The 23,691-nt window shown below is 37.4% G+C and overlaps 1 protein-coding gene across 1 annotated transcript in view; it reads left to right on the top strand.

Annotated features, from left to right (window-relative positions):
* KCNH8 (potassium voltage-gated channel subfamily H member 8) overlaps positions 1–23,691 on the top strand; it is a 196,507-nt gene that overhangs the window by 66,865 nt on the left and 105,951 nt on the right. Inside the window, exon 3 of the mRNA XM_009938801.2 lies at positions 13,826–13,957. Coding sequence (XP_009937103.1) covers positions 13,826–13,957 — 132 coding nt within the window. The remainder of the gene's footprint in view (positions 1–13,825; positions 13,958–23,691) is intronic.

Below are 23,691 nucleotides of genomic sequence, written 5' to 3'. Positions count from 1 at the left end.
TAACTAGCAATGTTTAGTTGTCATAGGGTTACATTTCAGTGTCCCATTAGGATTTTAGGATGTCATAGTGAAACTAGGTATCTGGCTTTAGTCCTGTATTCAGAGGTACATCCTTACTCTGTAGTCCTAGCTACAAGACCAAACTAACACTTTCAGGTGTAACTTCAGCGATAGAAGTTCAGCTTCAGGGATTATTCTGAGCTCACAGAATAGACTGAAATGAGCCTCAGCATACTTCTTAAAAGCTTAATAATGAATACAGAATTATGATAAGAAATTACTATGAGGGAAGTGCATATATGAACTTACGCTTGCTTTCTTCTGGGTATGGCCTAAAATGTAGAAGCTATAAATTTGTAAATATTTTTTTTTCATGTATGTCTCATATTTTGGGAAAGAAATTCAAGTTTCCAAAACTGAATATCTGTTGATTACTTAACTGCCATGTTCTTCAATATTTTGAATTTGATTTAAACTCAGTTTAAAAATTATTTAATTTTTGACATTAGATTAGGTTGTTCATTCTAAACAAGTAGTGATTCAAGCTTGGGCCTTAAATGTCGTGCTAGTTTTGATCTGAATTTAGTAAGCTTGAACCAAGAAATGGTTGTTATAACTAAAGCATCTCCAGCAACCCACGTGCAATTTCATGCAAGTTCCAGACTGCTCCGAGCTGACAAAGCAGCAAGACTGGCATGCAAGCTGTTGGGCAGGGGGTTGAGTAAGATGAATTACCTGTCTGTTGAATGAAATGTAGGATTTCATTGTCTTCATGATTCAGGTTTGGATCTTAACAGAAGGATGATCTTCAGGAGTTGTACTCTGACCAAACTAGAAAACCATCCTCCTGGAATGACTAGAAAGGGATAGGAGCTTTTCTCTATGTGAGCTCTCCTTTTGGCATTTTAATGAATCCTTACAATAGGATAAATTGGCTGTACCTTCTCATCCAGGATATTTTCTGCCATGTTTGCACAGAACAGTATTAGAACTGTGGCAGCATCAACAGCAGCTTGAGAGAGAGATGTCTTTTGAAAATCCCACTCAAAATACACTTGTCGTCATCATTTCAGCATATAATTTTGTTCCTCATTGAGCTTCTGACTCTTATTTGTCAGAGCTACACTGTTTTTTTGAAGACAAAGAAAAAAGGAAACTGTTAAAAGACAAGGAATTTTGGTCGTTGCCTTCTTTAGAAAGTTTTAAAATGATATAACTTAGGAGGTGATTTTTTAAATGCTTTTTTTCTCTTACTATTTCTACACTTTCTTCAAAACATCTGCAACAAATTAACTTGTCAGTTATGATAATGGAAATGCAAAGTAACCTTTTTGAATTCAAGTGAGTTGTGAGAAAAGAACTCACTCCCTGGATATCTTTTTTAGAATAATCTAAAAGCAGAGTAACACTATGCTGAGGAGCTACATTTAGACAAACCTTTCTTTTTCTACCTGTCAGACCATTGCAGAAATTTGTCAACAGCAAGTACATGCAGTTAAATGAGGTCTTCACAGTCCCCCAAACTGAAGTCCAGATAAGCAGCAGCATGGATTTTTTCCTTTTCTGTTACAGCCTAAAAGGATGCTACAATAAGCCCTGTAATCACTGACTTAGTCCAGTCTAAGCTCTCTATCTTCAGCTGCTGAGAAGGTCATATCTTGGTTCCCTTAAGGCCCCATCAGACTAATTTCCTATCTCTCAAAAATTAGTTTGTAGTATTTAAAAAGAGGTCTGTTCTTACACACACTCTCTTCAGACCTGCAGTAATTACACAACCTGCCTTCATTCAAAGAACATTGGCCTTTTTCCGTGTATGTGTAACTTGCGTGAAATACAACGTAGTCAGCAATGGCCACTTCTGACTTACAGACATTTGAGGGGCTCCACTGTGGCGTCTGTTGTATCTGTGCGTCCCCACAGCAGGACTGTTGGCACAGGCTTTGGTCGGCAATTAAAAATCCCTGCTGTAAGAGGACTAGAGTGAGTGGGTGTTGCTGGGATCACCTTTACAAGTTTGCTTAGAACATGGCTGCAAGTTTGCTTCATCTGTGATAGACCAAGGGGACTCAAGGGACATTTTGTCATCTCTGTGTAAACTGATTTAAACACTTTCTGAGGTATGTCTTTTGCATGTGCCTTATAGCTCTTGGCCCCTAAAGATTTGCTAAGTAACTTGTAAGGTCAGGAAGGCATGATATAGTTATTTTCTTTATTTTTTAATTTTAAGAGTCAATATGATTAAATCAAGGTATTTTGGCTCTTCTCATCAGTGTAGCAGAATATGTGTTTTAATAATTCTGTATCCTTATCTGGAAGGTCAGTACCAAGGTATTATTTCAGATGAGTGGAATATGAGTGGAGAAAAAGTGAAAGTCAGAGCCTGTTACTGAGTTACTGGATACTACCAGGCAAAAGGCCATTTGCATTCTAGGTATATCAGTGTTCTCACGAGCAGAAATGATAGCCACAGGCAAATGAAGTAAGCCTCAAGCCATAAAACACCACCTATAGCCTCTACCATGACTGCAGCTGAATAATATGGACAAGAAGTTTTAAAACCTACTTCTAAGGGTTTTCTGAAAATATCCTGTAAAATTTTGAAACATGGGAGTTGTATGCTACCTTTTTCACATGAACAGTCTCCCTGGTATGCTATCTTTTTATCATGAACTTGCTCCCTGCTTTAACAGTCTCCTGACATCCACCATGTCTTCGGGAAATGTTAAGCCCAGCAGTTAGAGAAGAAGGATTCATTAGAATTTTTCTAACTGAAAAAGAAGTATGTACAGTAATCAGTTTTCTAGAGACATCTAGTTGCTAATGTAGAGGAAGTCTTTGATAAGCTGCTTTGCAGGACAGTTCATAGCAACACAACCTCCCTCCTGCTCCACTGCTGCTCTGTCTTTAAAAGAAGGCCTGAAAATAAAAAAGCCACAAAGCTTTTGTGATTGGTTTGCTCACATTATCTAAATTATACTACAAAATACAGGAGGAGGAGAACAAAAAGAGGAAGAAACACTGAAAAATTAATCTGATGGTAATATCTAATTGCAGTTAAATGAGCCATAAACAAGAATTTTTATATTTGTAAAAGCATCTTCTGATTTCTTTTTTCTTCTTTTCCTTTCTTTCTTTTTCCTTTTTTCCTTTTTCATTTTTTTTTCTTTTCTTCTCCACTTCCATATAGCTCAGTAAACATTAGGAAGTGTCACTGAGCTGGGGGATGTTTTTCTCTTAAAAAGCAGTATAGTTGTGGATGTAGACAGAAGGCATGTCCTTATTGTTGTCTGTTTCACAGAAGAAGGGATTTTTTGACTCCTTTTCTCTCCAAACACTCCATTTGATTGACCCATGGCCTCTGATGAAAGGTAATGTGTAGCATTGAAGTGTGTAGATGTTTTGGAGACAATCCCAGTTTCCGAAGCAGAAGAGGAAGATGGGGCAGACTTCTGCTCCTCTGGAGAACCCTGGCTTAAATTCTGCAGAAATTTTGGTCAAGCAATGAACAAAAGCCTGCAAGGAGACAAAACAAGGGGATGAACTTCAGTCAGAACAACAAAAAGAAAAAGGCAGTAAAATCCCCTGGGTGCAATATGACCTAAAACATCTGAGATGTTTTGCTGTAATTTAATAAGACTTCAACAAGACTGCTGCTTGCTAACTGACAGCACTGATACTTTGTTCTGATGGCACTCACGGTGACATTGGTTAATAGCTTCTTTCAACAGCAACATGATTTATTAAAAGCATAATTCACTGAGAAAAGATTTGTTCTCCTAGAAGCACATTGATAAGTAAATAAATCCGTATGAGAGCTTCCTGCTGCTTACTGCGTTCTTACAAAGTGATGGACCCTTCATTGTTTACAGATGCTTACAGATTAGTGTTTCCACACAGGCATCCAGGGCTTCCAGCTGTACTTGATATGAATGACTATTAGTAATGCTGCATGCACTTTCATTTTTAAAGATATATTTCATTATGCTCCTTTTTACACATCCATTTTTAGGAAGAGATGTAGGTATTTAATTTACAGTAGGATGTTTGTAGTACATCAGACCAGTCACTCTTCTCTTCAATTTTTCTCACAATTTTATGGCCACACTGAGGCTGCTGTTAGGTTACCTTTAATTTTTATGAGTTTTAAATTAAGCTTTAGCTAAAAGGTGACTGGTGTCCCTGTGTTTCACCATGAGTTAGGCTGTTCTTTGGTTAAAGAAAGAACAAAACACCATTTCTCCTGATGACTACCTGTCTCCCTTCTGCTGACATTTCCTTATTTAATTCATGATCCCCAAGTTCACACGCTGGATCACAGTGCAGACTAATTGCCACCTCTAGTGCTGAAAATTGCAATGATTTCTTCCATTAGCTCCATAGTTTTTTGGAAGAGAGGCAAAAGGATCATGTGAACACTGTCTATTGAACGCTTTCACTGATTTGGCTAAGGAATTGCAAAAGCAGTCCAATTTTACAGAACAGTTAAGTAATTAAAAGATTAAAACCTACTACTTTCCAACTGACAGTGTTACTGTAATTCTTTCCAGTGGGCAGGTTGAGTCAGTTTACAGCATGTGCTCTCATGGATTCAAGTGGTGAACTGGGAAGATTAATCCTCTCTATAGTGTTATGTAATTCCTTCATGTGTGTTTCAAAACCCTTCTGTACAAAAAATCTAAGCTTGACAGGATGGAGGTATCAATCCAGACCCATGACTAGATCCCTTCTCAGGTCCCAGCTTTAGCCCCTTCCTTCCAGAAAGGTGCCAGTGGGCAGCAAGTCAAGTGCAGGTTTAAGTTCTTGAATCATGGGCTTAACAGAAAATCCTCAAACTTGCTTAAAACTGCTGATGAATATTAACAGATAAAACTAAAATCATAGACAGGAACTATTGAGGCACAGCTAATCTTTTTAACCAAAACACTTCTCCAACTTAGCATTCTGGAAAAAGCAATGGAAAATAAATTATCGGTTTCTAAAATGGAGATTTGCAACGTAAATGGACAATCGATGAGCAGAATCTCCTCTTACTCTGTGTAATGTCTGTTGAAAGCTTTATGAATAAGCATGAGACTGTGACCAGCACCTCTCCTAGTGCTGGGAGACCTCCTATTCTGCAGACTCCAGACTTGCTCTTTGTAGGGACTGACACTGCCAGAGACACAAGAATCAGGGTCACAAAAACATCTTGCAAGATATTTTTGTTTATATTGTTACTGCTTGCTGTTTGAAACTGAAAAAGTGAAAAGTTTTCTAGCCATTTGTTTTAGTATTGGTGTGGTTTTGCTTACAGGAAATTTTATTTCAGCTTTGAAGCTTCTTTTTAAGAGAATAAAATAACGAGCTTAAAAGCACAATAGCGCCATTTGAAAAACCCGGTTGTGTTCAGATGAATGTTGGCTACACCTCCTCCTGGTGTCAAAATATCAGACACAATTTCAAAAAGACTAGGTAGCTCACAGGGAAAAATTGAGAGAAATTAAAAAGCATGTGTATAAATACATGTTTATTCATATACATATATGCGTATATATGTAAATATATATGCAACCTTGCATACATAAGTATATATGAGAGATCCTCCTAGCTTAAGAAAATGTCTTGCTTTTTTTCCCAAGGGCCAAAAGTACATCCTTCTGTAGACTGAGATGTTGTATTTACTGCTGTGATTAAATCTATATTTTGGATTAGGAGCTCTGAAAATCCAAAAGGAGTAATGATCATAGTTTGTAAATACAGTTCTAACAATAGATTTCAAAAATGTATTAATCAAGGAAAAGCAAAATTTGCTCATCTTGGGATTGCTCAGCTCAAAGCAATGAAAAAAGAACAATTCAACTGAAGCACGTAAAGACTAGACTGCTCTAGAAGAATAGAGCCTGACTATTTCTGAAACTGTCCATTCAAAGATATTGAAGAAAGAGTATTTTTTGGGGGGCTGTTTTGGTTTATCATTTTTTTTCCTTTTTAACTATAGATATTGAATATTTAGTTATATAAGTAGACTCTCTCAATTAGTACTTTCCAAGGAGTTACCTAACAAATGCTGAATGTCTTACACTGTTATGACAGTGACAGAGTAATGATCATTGGAGGTGGAAGAGTAGTAAGTTGCAGATTGATAATATTTATGAATCTGCCCTGAAGCTTTTTGCATTTAAACAGAATGCATTTCATAGAATCATAGAATGCTTTGGGTTGAAGGAACCTTTAGAGGTCTTCTAGCCAGCCCCACCTGCAGTGAGCAGGGACATCTTAAACTAGATCAAGTTGCTCAGAGCCCCATCCAATCTGACCTTGAATGTTTCCAGGGAGGGGGCAGCTACCACCTCTTTGGGCAACCCATTCCAGTGTTTCACCACCCTCATCACAGAAAATTTCTTCCTTATATCCAGTCTAAACTACCCTCCCTTAGTTTAAAACCATTACTCCTTGTCCTGTCACAACAGGCCTTGCTAAAAAGATTGTTACCATCTTTCCTATTGGCCCCCTTCAGGTAATGAAAGGCTTCTATAAGGTCTCTCCGTAGCCTTCTCTTCTCCAGACTGAACAACCCCAACTGTCTCAGCCTTTCCTCGTAGCAGAGGTGCTCCAGCCCTCAGATCGTTTTTGTGGCCTTCTCTGGACTTGCTCCATCAGGTCCACGTCCTTCTTGTGCTGGGGGCTCCAGAGCTGGATGCAGAACTCCAGGTGGGGTCTCACAGGAGCAGAGTAGAGTGTCAGGATCACCTCCCTCGACCTGCTGGTCACTTTTCTTTTGATGCAGCGCAGGATACGGTTGGCCTTCTGGGCTGCAAGCACACATTTTTGGCTCATGTCCAACTTTTCATCCATCAGTACCCCCAAGTCCTTCTCCTCAGGGCTGCTGTCAATCCATTCTCTGCCCAGCCTGTATTTGTGTTTGGGATTGCCCCAAGCCATGTGCAGGACCTTGCACTTGGCCTTATTGAACCTCATAAAAGTTCACACAGGCCCAATTCCCCAACCTGTCCAGGTCCCTGTGGATGGCATCCCATCCCTCTGGCATGTCAGCTGCACCACTCAGCTTGGTGTCGTCTGCAAACTTGCTGAGGGTGCACTCAATCTCTCTGTCTATGTCATTGATGAAAATGTTAAACAGCATTGGTCCCAGCACGGACCCCTAAGGAGCACCACTTGTCACCGGTGTCCTTTTGGACTTTGAGCCGTTGACCACTACCCTCTGGCTGCGACCTTCCAACCAATTCATTAGCCACTGAACAGTCCACCCATCAAATCCATATCTCCCCAATTTAGAGAGAAGGATGTTGTGGGGGACTGTGTCGAAGGCTTAAATGATGTTTTAGATTATCCTCTGTGTTTTGCTAATTGCTACAAATGTAACCTGGTAGATGTATTACATCAGGGATGTGTTTATCTCCTTAAAGTTTTCTCTCCTAATCTGGATGGAGATAGGAAAAGGAAATTAGGGCAGACAAAAAGTAAGTAGTACACATACGGATAATGAATGTCGCATGGTTTTAACAGGCATTGCTTAACTTCTCTGCTTTTGCTCAATGAAAACTCAAATGTAACTAGAGGATTTTGCAATGGAGTTTCACTAAGTAGGAAAGATAGTGGAGTTATAAAAGGAGAGACAGGAAAGCTGAGTAAACAAAGATGAAATGTAGATGTGCTGGAGCTCATAAATTAGTTTGCATAAAATGTGAACTGCAGACTGTACTAGCTGTTGCACACAAAATTTGCAAAGTATACGAAGGTAGGAAAAGTTACGCACTCAAACTAGGACCTGCCATAACAGAGTCAGTCTATGTCCATGTGGTAATAAATGGAGACTTTGAGGTGGTGAGTTAAGCCTCTCTTTGCTTAACACTGGTAATTCACAGGAGAGGCAAGGATAGGAGATAGCTGTGCTTAAAAGTGTCTCCTCTTAGAACATCCTTTCCCTCTCTCCCTCACTCCATCATGGCAGTGATGGCAGAAAAAGTTAGGCATGTTGGGCAGGATGACATATGAGTCATTGAGTTACCTGGCAGTAGAGGGCGCAGAGCACAGGGGCACAGAAAAAAAGGAGTGGAAACACATGGAGGTGGGATTTGCACATTCTCTGATGAGATGTGATAAATTTGAATAATTTCACATCATATTCCATAACGTATACAGAGGGATGCAGGGATAATTTTGATGGAAGTTTCTAAATCAGCTCCACAGGATTAATACTTACCTACTTTTTCATACTGAAATGCAGTTTTTACTTTGTTATTAAGATATCTTGCCTATTACTTTTCCTCTGCCACGTTCTTGGGATACCACTGTAATCTGGTTTAAGGCATATTGGAATGGATTTACATCAGCTGTTAAAACTTGTAGGGAGAGTTATTTGCATTATACAAGCATGATCTGTTGGCCATACAGAACCTGGATAAACAAGTTCTTTAGCTTTCATTACTGCTCCTATGAAAGTGTTAGTACAACCGTTAGTGACCATGAAAGTCAGTTACCTGATAACCCATAGGTGTTTTTAGTAGTTTTCTTGCAATATCATCAGACGAAAGACTGTCACTAGAAGGTAGCATACAGCCTGTCATCTAAAGTAGCAGAATTCAGGGGAAAAATGGTTAGATTTTGTTCATACATACAGATGATTTCTGCAGAGATGATGGAAAAGAATGAGGTGGTTATTTGCTTAAAACAGCGAAACCTTGCATTAGATGTGTTAATTGATCATTGTCAAAGATGTTATATTTACAAGAAAGAAAGTGTTCTATTATAGCAATACCTTTTTCTTTCAGCTCCATTCACTTTCTGTTTAGTTCAGTTGCACTTTTTTAAAAGCATTGCTTTCTTCTTTGCACTTTTCTCTCCTCAGCAAAATGTTGACACCTTGTCAAAACCACAGAACATTCAAAATCAAATGTTATCAGTGACACCAAGAATCTTGGATAAGCTAATGAAAGAGCCAATGTGGTTTTCCCAAGCAAAATCTTTGGCGTTCTGATCTGTCAGTATTGGAGTCCACATTTTCTGCAGTGCAGAAACGGAAACTATCAGGCTAAAACTTCTCTGGCAGTATCATGTAGCCAGCAGCAGGTTTATTTTGCTAACAATTAGTAACTCTGTAAATGAGGCTGTGTTGTAATGTTGAAGATTTATCATCAACCTTATTGACAAGTTATTACCGTTATCTATATGAAAATATTTTTGTCTTTGTCTTTTACATAATAAATCCCTGGAAATAGGGTTGTGTCTTTTAATTTATATTTTTTAAAAGTTTCATTTGCATCTGCTTAAAAGAACATTTACTTTACTAAGTCCAGTACTGAAAGGTAAAGATACGTGCCAGATTTATGATGTCTTGTGCAGCCTAATTCTGCCCTCTTATGCGTATATATCATGACAATTATTACTTGAAGAGTGAGTGTTTTGCGCCACAAGACTTGTATATCTACTCTGAAAAGTATTTGCACTTTCTATTTTTTCTTCTGGTGCTTGGTTTCATAGCTTATGAAACATTTCATTTGGTTAGTGTATGTCACCTGCAGATGCAGATGCTTCGTGAAGGAGCTCTGCATCTTAATCCCACTTCCTCTTACCACAGAGAGGTGGAGATGAATCACAAAAATTTCATTTTTTGTTTCCTTCCCTTGAGTAATGGCAGGGGCAATATAAATTGTCTTGATGTCTGTCTGGAGGGTGGTGTGGCAAGAAAAGTCCTGAGGAAGTGAAGATCTGGAAGTGCATATAAACACTGACAGTTGACACACAGCAAAAAAAAAGGAAGACTTAAGCTTGTCTGCCTGGACAAAACTACTGCCAGACTGTCTAGAGCAAAAGGAGAACACAGGTTTGCATCAGTATCACTGGTTCTAAGTAATTCATAGGAAGTTTTGTGACTAAGAAGACACTGCAGAAAAGCTCAATTAAAATTTTGAGGAGATAGATGCGGAATTTAATGATCTTATTAAAGAACTAAAGAAGCTGGTTGTCAATAAACCCATTCCATTTCTGTGTTATGGTACCTCTGCAGCACCCAAATATACACCGAAGATTTCCATTCTGAGTATTTCATTGAGCATTGTCTAGGGTGGGCACGACTAAAGATGGAGGGAGTGTTGTTGTGCATTAAGTACACACAGCTCATTAACAGGGCTAGTGGTCTTAATCTGTTCCTTGGTTTAAGCAGGCCCTATTTCTGGTGAAAGGAACATTTGCCTCTGAAGGCTGCTGGCATTCTGATGGCAGGATTTTGTATAAAACCTCCCTTTTAAATTCCTTGTTCTGTTGACCTTTGTTTTGATTTCAGTCTGAGGACAGACTTCTAGCTGTCGGAGCAAGGATAGGTAGCAAGGGTGCTTGAGAGAGTAACCATAAAGCACTCTCTTTTTTATGTATACATAAAAGGTGGACTACTGCCAAATTGCTTTGTGATAAGATTATGCCTCATTTGGTCTCTTTTCTCCTTTCCTGTGATGTGCTTCTATAAGCCTTGAGGATATTAAAATATATTTTGAACCTTCAGTTCATAATGGAAGAGCAAGATTAGACTCTTTCTCTAAGAGTGGTGGCTAGGAGCAATAAAGAGAGTCTGTATATAAATATATCCCCCCAAAAAATTTCTTTCATAGACGACCCTTGACAATACAGAAGACCTTTGTATGCACCATCTGAAGCAGGGAAGGAATTTCTTGCTCACAGATGAGTGCACTCAAAAGGACTGTAGCAAAAGAGGGCACTACTTTTTTGATGGGTAGAAAGTTCTTCTTTAGGCTTATAGAATTATACAATGCTGACTTTCAGTAAAAGATACATAACAGACTGCATTAGATTTGTATATTTTTCCAAGTATGCTCCTCAACAAAGAAATATGGCACACTTCTGTTCTTTACAGAGTGCCAGCACATACTGATCTAGTCCTGACCTAAGCAGCACCATTTCTAGTCCTGAAAGGTACTTCATATTCATTTGCTCCTTTCAGAGTAAAGACAGAAAAACAAAAAATCGAACCAACAAGCTCAACTTAGGACTTCTGAAGACTGAGTATACAAGTAGTGCCAAGACTGGCAGCTCCACCATGCGGGACATCAGCCTGGCACTCTTCAGGACAGAAGCAGCCTGTGCATGTATTGGATATGTGTTTTCTTTAGTGTTACATACTATTTTTTATCCATATTTGTTTTGCTTAGTCAAAATATTTTCAGACATATTTACAGAGGAGGAGGAGGAGAATGAGGACAGATAAAGAGAGGAAACATGGTTGAAGAGAAACAGCAAATGACATTAAATGATGACAGGATGTGGAATGATTTCAGTGACCAGTGTTCATATGCAAAGCATTCAAATGCACTTTGATTATGCAAAATCAGAAATCCATTAAAACATGAAACATTAATTGGATATGTCTCTATTTCTAACAATGAACCATGTTACAATATCTTCCCTAAACCTACAAATCTGTCGTTTCAGATCATATTACTAGGTGTGCTTCTTAGCATAACTGAGTTAGGTTTGTTTGAAAATGGCTGATTTTTACTTTATTCCGGGAGCACAATTTTGCATTTAAATTAATGCCTTGCTCCTAGAGAAACTAGTATTACTGAGCTTCAACCAATGATGCAAAAAGATTTACATGAGCATTCAGCATTTATTTCAATTCCAGAATTAGCATTCCACTAATTTGTGTGTCTGCATGTGTAGAAAGAGCATGAAACTATTGAAAATAGTGAGATATGCTTCTGCTTCTGGAGGAGATTACAACATCTGTTTGAGAGAACATCATGCCTGTTGGTGTTGTTTAGAACGATTTCTTGTCCAACAGAAACTATTGCTAGAATACAGCTGGTTAGAATGTAACTTTACAGGAAAGAATTTGGCCAGTTTGAGAGTTACAATATTCTGTAGGGAACCGTGAGTCTATTTTGAAGAGGGAAAGTAAAACTGCTAAACTCTTCTTCCCTTTGGATGCATCACTTCAGATTGATAGGGTGGTGGCTCTCTAGAGCATTTGTGACAGTAACAGCACTGAGCAGTTTTTCCCAGAAGTTTTGGTAAAAGAGTTAAATCTGTGAAAAAAATCAGTTAAGGACAGAAAATTAAAATGGAAAAAGGAACAGTAGAAATATCTTGCTTCTGACATCAGTTCTACATTCTTTTAAAAACACCTGTTTGCTTGCTCTGTCTTCAAGCTCAAAATAAGAATATTTAAACCCAATATAAAGCCAGTCTGCTGCTTCCTATAACTTTTCTCTCCTTCTCCAGTCGTCTTACCTCCTGTTCCCTGTTGTCCCTGTCCCTTCTTTAAATACCTTAAGTGGAAGCATTACCTGATGACTGAACTAGTAACATTACTATCAAAGACACCTGTCTGCCTCTTGGGAAGTTTGACCAGGATGGAAAGGACTACATGAATTTCCTCTGAAGTATACTTTTGGACCTTGCACTGTGGTGGCCCTTCAAAAGGAAAACTGCTGTTTCACCTCCCATGCTTGCCTACAGCCTTCAACAGGCAGTCAGGGAACTTCCAGTTGAAAATTTAAATTAGAAAGCTGAATTGTCCAGTTCATTTTCAAGGCTGCAGAGTTCAGAAGACAGAGGATAGAGTGAGAAGTCACTAATCTGCTTGCTCTCCCTAAGGACATCTCCAGAGCTCTGCTGAACATTGGCAGTAGTCATTTGTGACAGCAGTGGTCCAGGGAACAATTCCTGTTTCCTTTTATGAATTAAAGTAAAATTGTCCTTGTAAATGGATGCCAAAAATAGTATGCTGGGAAGGAACATGATTATGGAAGTGTAAAGACATGTCCAAAAAAAGAAATTTAAAACTAAAAAAGTAATGCTGTAGCAGTACTTAAAAATAATATTAGTAGGCTGTTTGTGGATGGTCGTAGCTAATGTTGATACTCAAAACCTGAAAAATATCAAAGCCTGGTGCTGGGCTGAATTATCCCAGAATGGATGGGATTGGGATGTTGGGTGTTTGCTCAGATCTGTATTATACTTCCAGTGCATTATCAGCACCTAGGCGTTCATTATTTTCTGTTCTGAGTGGTCTGCATTAACGGCAAACTTATGAGTGATGTCATTGGAATTGAACAACATACCTTGCAAACAGGACACGTGACACAATCAGTGGCAATAACAGTTTATTTTAAGCAGTATAATTATGTAGCAGGTGTGGGCAGAGAAAGGTTGACATGAATTAAGAATATTATCAAACTCAGCATTTTGGAACTTAAGTCTTAGCAAGGTGAACATTGTAGACAGTAAGGAAGATATCTGGTATTAATTTCACAGGTGATGAGTGGTATTCTAAATCTCATCGTCTGTGAGACACATGGAGTCAATTCTATTTTCTATTCTAAGTCTTACATCTGATTAGTGTAAATATCTTTGAATTAGTGGAGTGATGCTTTGACTATCAGGTCTTCTGTCAAGAGATTTTAACGAGTATCGGGTCAGATGATTAAGGTAAAATGATTCTATAGTAAACAGGGAAGCTTCAGATGTCAAGTTAACAAAGTGAAAGCTATTCCAGTAAAATAAGGAACATCAAATGAGAGTTCAAAGGAAATCATGGTTTAAGGAATAAGCAGCTTCATTAAACTCTATTAATGATCCCTGTAGATAAATTTTGCATCTAAATTAATGCCTTGCTGCAAGAGAAAGCAGTATTACTGAGCTTCAACCAATGATGCAAAAAGATTTACGTGAGCTCAACATCTGTGATTCATTGACTCCTAAATAAGATTTTTTTTTTTAGAATTACATTAGTTGTAGATTTAGTAGTTCACATTTTCTCTCTCTGCTTAAAGACAGCTGTCTGAATTAAACTCATTCTTTATCCTTGCAGGGTCTTCGTTCTGGTGCCTACTGGATATTGTTCCTATAAAGAATGAAAAAGGAGATGTAGTACTCTTTCTGGCCTCTTTCAAAGATATAACAGACACAAAAGTGAAGATTGCTGCAGAAGACAAAAAGGAAGGTTTGTGTGAATTGCAACAACATTGCTAAGAACCAACATTGACAAGTTTTTTGAGAGTCAAACCTACGTGAACTCTCTCTCTTATGTTTTCTTTTCAATACAAATACCTCCTAGATTTCCAAAGAAGAAATTACTGTATGGCACGGAAGGTTAAATAATCTGTTGAAGTTCTTATCTATAGTTCTTTTTATTTACATATTGCTCCACATTCTATAAACATGGAATCCAGAGGACAGAGGACTTTGTCCTCAAAATTAAGTTTGTTTTAACGTACCATAATTTAACTTATTTACTTTCTGGATTTCAAAGGTACATTTTGGAATAGCTAGACCTTTTCAAGCATTCCTTATGTGAATCTGATTTCATCATGGCTGAGATGAATGAACGCATTTTTTCATGTTTTTCTATAGGCAGAACATACATCTTTAGAAATCACTTTGCCTGTTGAGAAGCATGACTATTCTTGTGTCATCTAATTTTCATTACATTATATGAAATTTTAAGATTTATTATGTCTTTAGGAATATTCAATAGTATCAGAAATATATTCTCACTTCTATTTGCTTCTGAAATGAAATAATGAAAAGATTCTCTCATGAGTTTGGAAAAAGATTGTGTTATACTAATGGTTCTCTGCTGCCATAAAATAATTTTGACTGTATAGTGTGGTCAATTTTTTTGCTATATCTGCTAACAGAGGGCAAAGACAGTTTGGAGGGATGGAGGTTGTGGAGAGTGGAGGTTATGCAGTCAGCATTGACAGCATTGACCTGTGTTGTGTATCGAAGGCAGTGAACTTATTCCAGGTTTACATTTTGTAAAGCTATACTGAACTAAGACTTCAGGTTTGTAATTTTTCAGTGTCAAAGGAACTGCTTACAAAAAGAATATCTGTAGAAGGTAAATTAATTTCATAAAATTTCATTACTATTGAATTTTCCAATGTGATACTACTCTGGGATTTATTTAAATTTTTCACTCTGTGATAGTCATTTTATCCCAGTGTATCTCAGAAACAGCATAGATATGGCCTTAAGACTCCTTTCCCCCTTATGGGTTCCTGAAGTACGGGAACAATTAAGAACAATTAGTATTCAACTTTTCTGATTTTAAATATTAGCTTTTAAATAAGATATTTATATTTGAGTTACAAAAAAGTGTAATTCAGAATTGTTTTACAGCATTTTAGTACTCTAAAACAGAAAACATTATGTTTCCCTATGCTGCTGAATATTCTTAAATCAACATTTATGCTAACAATGTCTGCCTTTCCTGCACATTTGGACAGATAATTTCACCTTTGTCTCACTTTTCAAGCCCTGAATAATGGAGGGGTGGTTTTTGCATTCTTCACTTGTTGCACTGAACATATTTGAGAATTTCCGAGCTGGAAGACTGAAGAGAGGGTTTGAAGTAGTACACGAATACCTTTTGCAGCTTTTCGTTACATTCATTTTCAAACTATCACTGCACCTTGAAGTAAAATAGTTAAAATATAAAACATATTTTACCTAGTTTCTCCTTAAGCCACAGAAAACTTTACGCTTAAGACAGTTTTAGGAAAGTAGTTTATTAAAGTATCATATGTGGGGCCATGTAGAAGAGAGATTGTCAAAACATCTGTGCTCTGAAGGCTGATGATTTACCTTATAAGAGATGCAAATTTTCAGGATATACTCAGTGAGAAATCCCATTTAGTATGACAGTAATGACTTGAAATATATATATTACTGATTGCTTGTAAAATGACAGCTATTGTTTGTCTGATAAACATTTTATAGCTGTTTGCTTATTTTAGGATGGATTAAAATGATCTTCAGCTTTTGATGTGGGTTCATGTAAAATTGTAAATCTAAGCAGATTTTAACTCATGTTTGTTGTTGCACACTTACTCTTCTTACTGCGTACTGACAGAGGAACACACTTCTGTAGAGCAAATGCCCATTCAATTGCTGTAAGTGCATGAATATTGACATTTGGCTGTCTTGCACAACATACTTTTTAAAGCACAATCCTGAAACTTGCTTGTTTCCTCCCTTTATACTCAATTTAAAACCGTGGCAATCATGTTATGCTACGGTGTACTTGTTTGCATCATGGCAACAGAAAGTAGCCCTTGGTGTGGGTCTTTGCCAAATTCACTGTTTTACATAATATAGTGAGATAAGAAACAGGATTTAACCTTTTATTCAAAATATTTACAAATAATTTCAACATTCTAATTTTATGTAAATCTACCTAGCTACATAAAAATAAATTTAATGGTATGTTAACACTGTGAGTAACATTCAAATTCTTTCTATGCAGAGTGATTCACTAGTCCTCCAGTGGTGAGCACCACCTCATCATTGTCAGAAAAGAATTCCTGGTACAATCTATGCAACTGACTCAGTATCTGAAATTCAGAAAAGTTACCTTCTAGAAGTAAATGGTTCTTCTTTACTTAGACCACAATTACTATCAGGCATGTAGGATGCACCTTGCATTAACAGAAAATAAAATTTGTGGGTTTTTTATAGGTATTAAAGATATTTTAATGTTCAGTGATTAACATGCATTGCAAAGTGATTGATAGGCATTGCTGGATATGATTTTCACAGTTAATATTGCTAAAAAGATAATTTTACATTTTCAAAGATTACTGAATTTGTCCTTTCAAAAATCAGATAACTTATACAGTTGGAGTTGAAAGTCCGCTCTTGCTATAAGATAATTGACATTATGCACAGTTTTCTATTGCCTTTTTGGCATATCTCTTGCAATTTGATTGTGTATGGGAAGGAGAACTTTGGTAACAAACATGCCTAGTGTGAAACTCTTCTGCCCAAGCAAGGCTGTTGTATTAATGTTTTTGTTTCAGTTTATCTCTTGTCTGTTTTGCCCAGAACAGACTTTTATAATTTGGGTGGAACATTAATAGTCACATTCCATCTCCCTTTAATTTCTAAACTCCTTAGAAAGATTATCTAACAAAATTCCTTCATGTTCCTTTTCTCCTAAGTCTGCCTGGTACACTTTGGCGTTCCACCAACACTCTATGGTAATGCACTCTCACTGGTTGTGCCTCCAAAAGTCTTCTCCAGACTCACTCTTCCTCACTTCTTTCCTACCTCTGATACCATCTGTTTCTTCCATAAAATCTTGTTCTCCTTCTACTTTCACAATGATACCTTCCTAAGCTTTATCTCCTGGTTTTATGGCCTCTCTTTTCTTGTGGATTGTGTTTTTACTTTTGCAAACCTCAGAAGTTCATACCCTCTTCGATTTTCTGCAGACCTTTTCTTACCTATTATATCACACCTGTTCACACAACTCCAGTTGCTCCTTTGTGCCAACACGCCTTGCAAAAGTCCACTTTTTTGCCTGATTTCACTTTACCCAGCCCAAATGTCAGATGTTGTCTGTGACCTTTTCTTTTGAAAGTCTCATTCTAAATACAAACTTAAAGTATATTTTTTCTGTTCTTCTTCTATATAAGAGTTTCCAGTGAAATCAACCCTGTCAGCCAACAGGAAGAGCAGAATTTTTCCTAAGACTTTCATATAAGAAAAAGGCAAAAACACATGCCTGAGAAGTCTGGCAGTCTTTAAGAAGTGTTGTGACCTTCAGTAACTCTCATATGGCTTCTTTTGTTTGGTTTGGGTTTTTTTTTCAAGTTAATTTACCATCTTCCTCCCCCACCTGTGCACCCCATTTAATTGCAATGTCTAAATGTCTACCGTCTTTTCAGTATTTGTAATCTGCTTTCAATGATACCTTTCCACTACCTGTAAGTTTATTGTAGATACACACTCTGTTTTCCATCTGCTTAATAATAATTTACTATGGTGAAAAGCAGCTCCGCACGTTTTCTTCCTAAATTTGGGCTCTTTAATTAAATTGATGGTCTTTCCATTCCAATATACAGGAAAAATGTTTTTTTAATAGATATAATGATTCCTAATGTTTCTTAAACAGTTTTATGGGAGATTTATTTTAGTATCTTAATTTACAATGAGCTACATTTTGGTAAACTGGTTAACAGTTCCATTGTCCTTCTAAGGGAAAACTGATTAAAATGAAAATACCTGACTCCAAGTCTGGACACCAACATGGTGTGGCTGGGTCAGTGTTTTTTCATTTCTGCATGCAAATTTTCCATAATACACTTGGACACGTGCAAGAAGTTCATGAGATTACAAGAATGCAGGTAGGGAAACAAGAAGTTAAGTTAGTATGCATCCACTTTTAGATCTCAACTCTGTATGAAAATATGTAATAATTTGGGTTATATAGTTGTAGAGTTCTACTATTATAATCACTGCTAAGTCCCCTGTTGAATTTTTTTAATTACAAAATTTTACCTTTAGCCTCCATTGTTAATCTATTTGTTGTATTTTTCTCTGAGAAAATTTTTAGCTCTTGGTTTGAAAACAATTACCTCAGGACAGATTCTGTCAACTTCATTCCAGCATCATTATAAACATGTGTTCAATAGATACTATCCACAGAGTCACACGATAGTTGAGGTAGGAAGGCATCTCTGGATATTGTTATTCCAGTGCCCCCTACCCAAAGTAGGGTCAACTAGAACAGGTTGCCCAGAACCTTGTCCAGATGTGTGCTGAGTGTCATGAAGGATGGAGACTCCACTACTTCTCTGGGCAGCCTGTTCCAGTGCTTGAGTGCTCATAACGTAAAACAACTTTTTCTTATGTTTAAACAGAACTTCACGTATTTAATTTTTGTGTCCATTGCCTCTTGTCCTTTCACTGGGCACCACTGCGAAGGTGCTGGCTTTGTCTTCTTTACCTCCCCCATCAGGTATTTATACACACTGATAAGCTCCCTCCTCGAGCTTTCTCTGCTCCAGGCCAGCTCAACTATGTAGAACTGACAACAGAAATCTTGGAGGAAACAGGGAATAACATAGAATCATAGAATCATAGAATGGTAAGTGTTGGAAGGGGCCTTAAAGATCATCTGGTTCCAACCCCCCTGCCACGAGCAGGGACATCTTCCACTAGACCAGGTAGCTCAGAGCTCCAGCCAACCTGGCCTTGAACACTTCCTTATGCTTAGTATGCTTAGTATGTGTATTCTTGATTAGAAGAGCTCTTCATTTGTGTGTGTGGAGGTGGTTTTTTGAGGGACAGAGGGAGGATTTTTTGAGGAGGTGAAGGGTTTGCACAGAAATGTCTTCCTTCTATAGAAAAAAATCTGAAAAGGAAGAAACTTCTTTAAAGACTTTCTCATGCCTGGACACAGCCTGGTGTCTTACATTTTATTAATTAAGAGACCATGAGGACTAGAATGTTTATTGCATGTGTACTTTGTATTCAGAAACAGAAATAAGGGGACTTGGACCATTTGCAGGATTCATCCATAACTGCAGTTATACTGAGTGTAGTTCATGATGTAGCTTCTCAGAGCAACTCTGAGGTCCTATAAAGACTCACCAAATAAGACCTCTTAGAGGTGGATTTTGCCCAGCTGTAACAAAGATGGTTTTACATCTGCCAAACATCCATCCCACCTTGTATAATTAAGGTTGTAAAACAGTTTTGGTTTATAACCAGTCACTTTCATAGTCTGAAAATCTCATTCCTTGAGAGACAATCGGAGATATTTTCTGGACCTTTCAATGATGACATGAAACACATACACAGATGTTAGGGTTTTTTTAAACTTCTATGTGTCTTAGGTTTTTACACTAAATTTTTTTTGAAAGCTATTTCCTCCCCCTCCTCCCCTTTTTAACTCTGGAGAAGTTGCACTGTCCACAAAACATCTTTATAGGTGACTGATCTGAATCTGATTTGTAGATAAATATATTAAGAAAATGATTCTTCATTTTCAAAAGACTTGCTTTCATTACAATATAGACATTATTCAGGAGTATATATCCCTATTTTCACTTGAGTGAGCAAGGTTATACTTTACCATCAACTCTTTGATGTGCAAGTCTTTTTTTAAATTAATTTCTATAAAGATCAATGATTGGGAAATTATGATTACCTCAGATTACAAATAACCTTCATCAGATATTCTGGAAGACAAAATATCATTAAATGAATTATGTGATTGAATTCATGGAATTAAAAGAAAAAAGAAAGCCTTTAGATTCCGTGAGATTATGTTCTTAAATCCTTGCACAGAAAGACAGACTTTAATACTTGCTGAATTCAGTGAAAAGTTTCTCAGTGACTTAAATAATTGGAAATATTTAAGCTCGAAGTTTTTTTAAAAAATAATTCAAATATCCTCTGTATTATTACTGTTATGGTTTTGGTCATAACGATAAATGAGCATATCACTTTGCCATGAACTAGCATTCACTGTGGGAAATACAACCTGTTCCAGGAAATAAAAGTCACATCAATAAACAGCTGAAAAAATAAGTGATGACCCAGCTGTAAATTCAACACTACATTTTGTTTTGTAAGAACTACTTATGGCCATTCATTTCAGTTTGATCAGTAGATGTGTTTCAAATTTGGTAGCAGAATAAAAATGACAGTTTTCTCCCTTGTGAGATGACTCACTAATTTTGTAGTAAGAAGCTGGTAAATCAACTATTTTTACACATTTATAAAATAATTATTTTTGTGTTGAAATATTTTACTTCATTGTAAGATATTCCATAACTTTTGTAGGTAAAACCCGGGTGAGGGTAGTAGTATTAATAAATGAGGAAATATCTTAAAGTCCATTCACCTTGAGAGTTCTTCTGCTAAATCTCAGTCTATTAGAAGTAGTTGAAGAAAGGTGTGTCTACTTGGATTCTTTTTTTTCAATTCTGAATTTTATGAGATAGTACCAAATACTGGCATCTACAAAAGAAGATTTATTTATGTATTTAGGAGTGTACACCCATCAGTCACGAAAATGGAGGTGGAGAAAGATTGCTTCTTCTGGTCTTGGTGTGTCTTTTTCCGCCTATCTTTTTTTCTTAATGATGGAAGAATCAGCAGCCCAAAATGTGGTTAAGGATTTCTTAACTTGTAAGCATACCACTGTTTAAAGCTCTTTCTGATCCACAAAACAGTAGTAGTAACATATACTATTACTTCTTTTCTCTGCCTCTTTGAAACATAGAATCATAGAATCATAGAATCATAGACTGGAAAAGATCATCAAGTCCAACCCAACACCATGCCTACAAATCCATATTCCAAAGTGCCACATCCACACATTTCTTTGAACACCTCTAGGGATGGTCACTCAACCACCTCCCTGGACAGCCTGTTCCTATGCTTGACCACTCTTTCAGTAAAGAAATTTTTCCTAATATGCAATCTAAACCTCCCCGATGCAACTTGAGGCCACTGCCTCTCGTCCTATCCCTACTTAGTTGGGAGAAGACACCAACACTCGGCTCACTACAACTTCCTTTCAGGTCGTTGTAGACAGCAATAAGGTCCCCCCTCAGCGTCCTCTTTTCCAGACTAAACAGCCCCAGTTCCCTCAGCTGCTCCTCATAAGACTTGTTCTCTAGACCCTTCACCAGCCTCGTTGCTCTTCTCTGGACATGCTCCAGCACCTCAATGTCCTTCTTGTAGGGAGGGGCCCAAAACTGAACACAGTACTTGAGGTGTGGCCTCACCAGTGCCGAGCACAGGGGCACAACCACCTCCCTACTCCTGCTGGCCACACTATTCCTGATACAAGCCAAGATGCTGTAGGCCTTCTTGGCCACCTGGGCACACTGCTGGCTCATGTTAAGCTGGCTGTCAACCAACACCCCAAGGTCCTTTTCTGCCAGGCAGCTTTCCAGCCACTCTGAAGCTGAGTTTTCTCTAAAGGCAAAATATTACAATGGTGAAAATCATACAATTTAATTTGTGTAAAATTGGTCCCTTTAAAAAGTATTCTGTAATAATATTTACAGTTTTTCAGATGGTATGTGCGTTAACTACATCTTCTTATTGAATCAGTTAATCAGTTAACAGAATAAAAAAGCAGCTAGAGGATAGCCTGGATCTGCCATACAGCTAATAGTTCTGTGCATATTTGGTTGTTGCTGACAGAAAGAATGTGTCGTGTAACTAACAAACCTCCTGCAGCCTATTGCCCATGGTAGTGCTTTTGTTCTGTCATTAATACCAAAGCAGGCTTTCTTTTATCAGTTTTCTCTTTATTGACGACTGCTAGTGTTCTGTCCCCTAGAGAATAATATCTGAAAGTTAGCTAAAGGTTTTAAAACATCTAGAAAAATTCATACCAGCTTTTTGTACTATCTGTTTTTAAAGGTTTTTTTTGTCATCATTCAGAATTTTTTGCATTGCTTTATCCCAATTGTCTCCTTTAGAATTTACTTGGGGTTTTTTTTTTTGAGGACTACCTATGAAATGTATTTTATGTTAATGATACTGGATATGACTAAGTAGCATTGTGTTTCCTGCAGATGTCATTATATTTATGTATGGCATGTGGGCTGTTCATGCATTTCTATGTAAAGATCAAACTTTCTGCAGTGGTTTTCCTTACCTATGCTGCAAGTAATGAGGTTTTCTCAAGGCTTGTACTAAAAGGACTTATACTAAAAATCCTGATTGCACTTCTTACAAGAAGCCTTTTATAGATACAGTTGTAAGATTAATAAATGATGGAGAAATTCTTTAATAATTGTTCATCGATCCCAGGATCAGAAAGGAACATGTCTGTGCTTATAAGATATCCCAGGTAACAGCATCTCACTGTGCGGTTGGGCCAAGAGCCTGGGTTAGGACACCCTAGAGGAATATCCAGGAAAGGTAGTGGAGGAGGTTTATTTCCTTGCTTGATTTCAGAATGCAGCAGTAGAGATCATGTGGGTACGTGAATATGCCACTCCCCTTGTGTTTTGAGAAGGCAAGTGTCCAGCTGGCAGTAGTTTAAAGCCACAGTGTTAGCCTGGTTACTACACCTTTTCAGAGTGCTCCAGTGTGTACATGGAGCAGCATCATAGATCTCTTCAAGTCTGTCCATATCTGGATACTTCCTAGCAATGAAGAAAGTTCATTTGTCCTGTTCTACACTTTTTTTGTTGTTCTAAAGGAAATCTAGTTGATATATTCAGAGGGCTACTATTTCTACGATAAATTTTCTTAGGTGGGAGCTGGCATTACCAATCTCATGATTGACTTTAGCTTTATAAACAATGAAATAAATAAAAATATCCTTAGCTACTCTTCCAACTTATCCAATCTTCTGAGTAAAATATTAGTAGAATAAAAATTTTACATATTTGTTCCTCCTATTTCCTCCTGGACCTCAAAAGATCTAAGAAGTCATCTGATTATTTTATGCAAACCTGTTTATAAAAGTATACACTATACTGTTAAATAAACCTAAAAAAAATAATTTTTCCTGTTAGCAGGCACTGTAGGGTTGACTGTCCATATAAATCTGGAGCTATCTGATTGTAGCTCAATGTTTTCCTCCAGGACTCTTTCTTGCCAAGTGTTTAAAGATAACTATATCTATACTATCTTTCCTATTTTTGCCCACATGGACAGTCCGGTTTGCTGCACTTCATGACTTGAGATGGTCATATTTATACTGTATGAAGAGGATAGTCAATGTGTCTGAATCAACCTTACCCTAAGCCTAAGAGCCCCACCTGGCAAGCAAACAGGACAGCAATGACAATTGAGTAGCTGGGGCTAGAATATAAACTTGAGCATGGAGCTAATATGGTTGTGAAGATGTGAAAATGCAGCAAATGTTTATGGTCTTGTCCCTAGTGGTGAACTCTATGTTTTCAATGGCTA

The sequence above is a fragment of the Opisthocomus hoazin genome, chromosome 4 (assembly GCF_030867145.1).
Source record: "Opisthocomus hoazin isolate bOpiHoa1 chromosome 4, bOpiHoa1.hap1, whole genome shotgun sequence".
In the NCBI taxonomy this organism is placed as follows: domain Eukaryota; kingdom Metazoa; phylum Chordata; class Aves; order Opisthocomiformes; family Opisthocomidae; genus Opisthocomus; species Opisthocomus hoazin.
The sequence above is the reverse complement of the archived record's forward strand: the minus strand, read 5'-3'. Positions and strand labels throughout refer to the sequence as shown.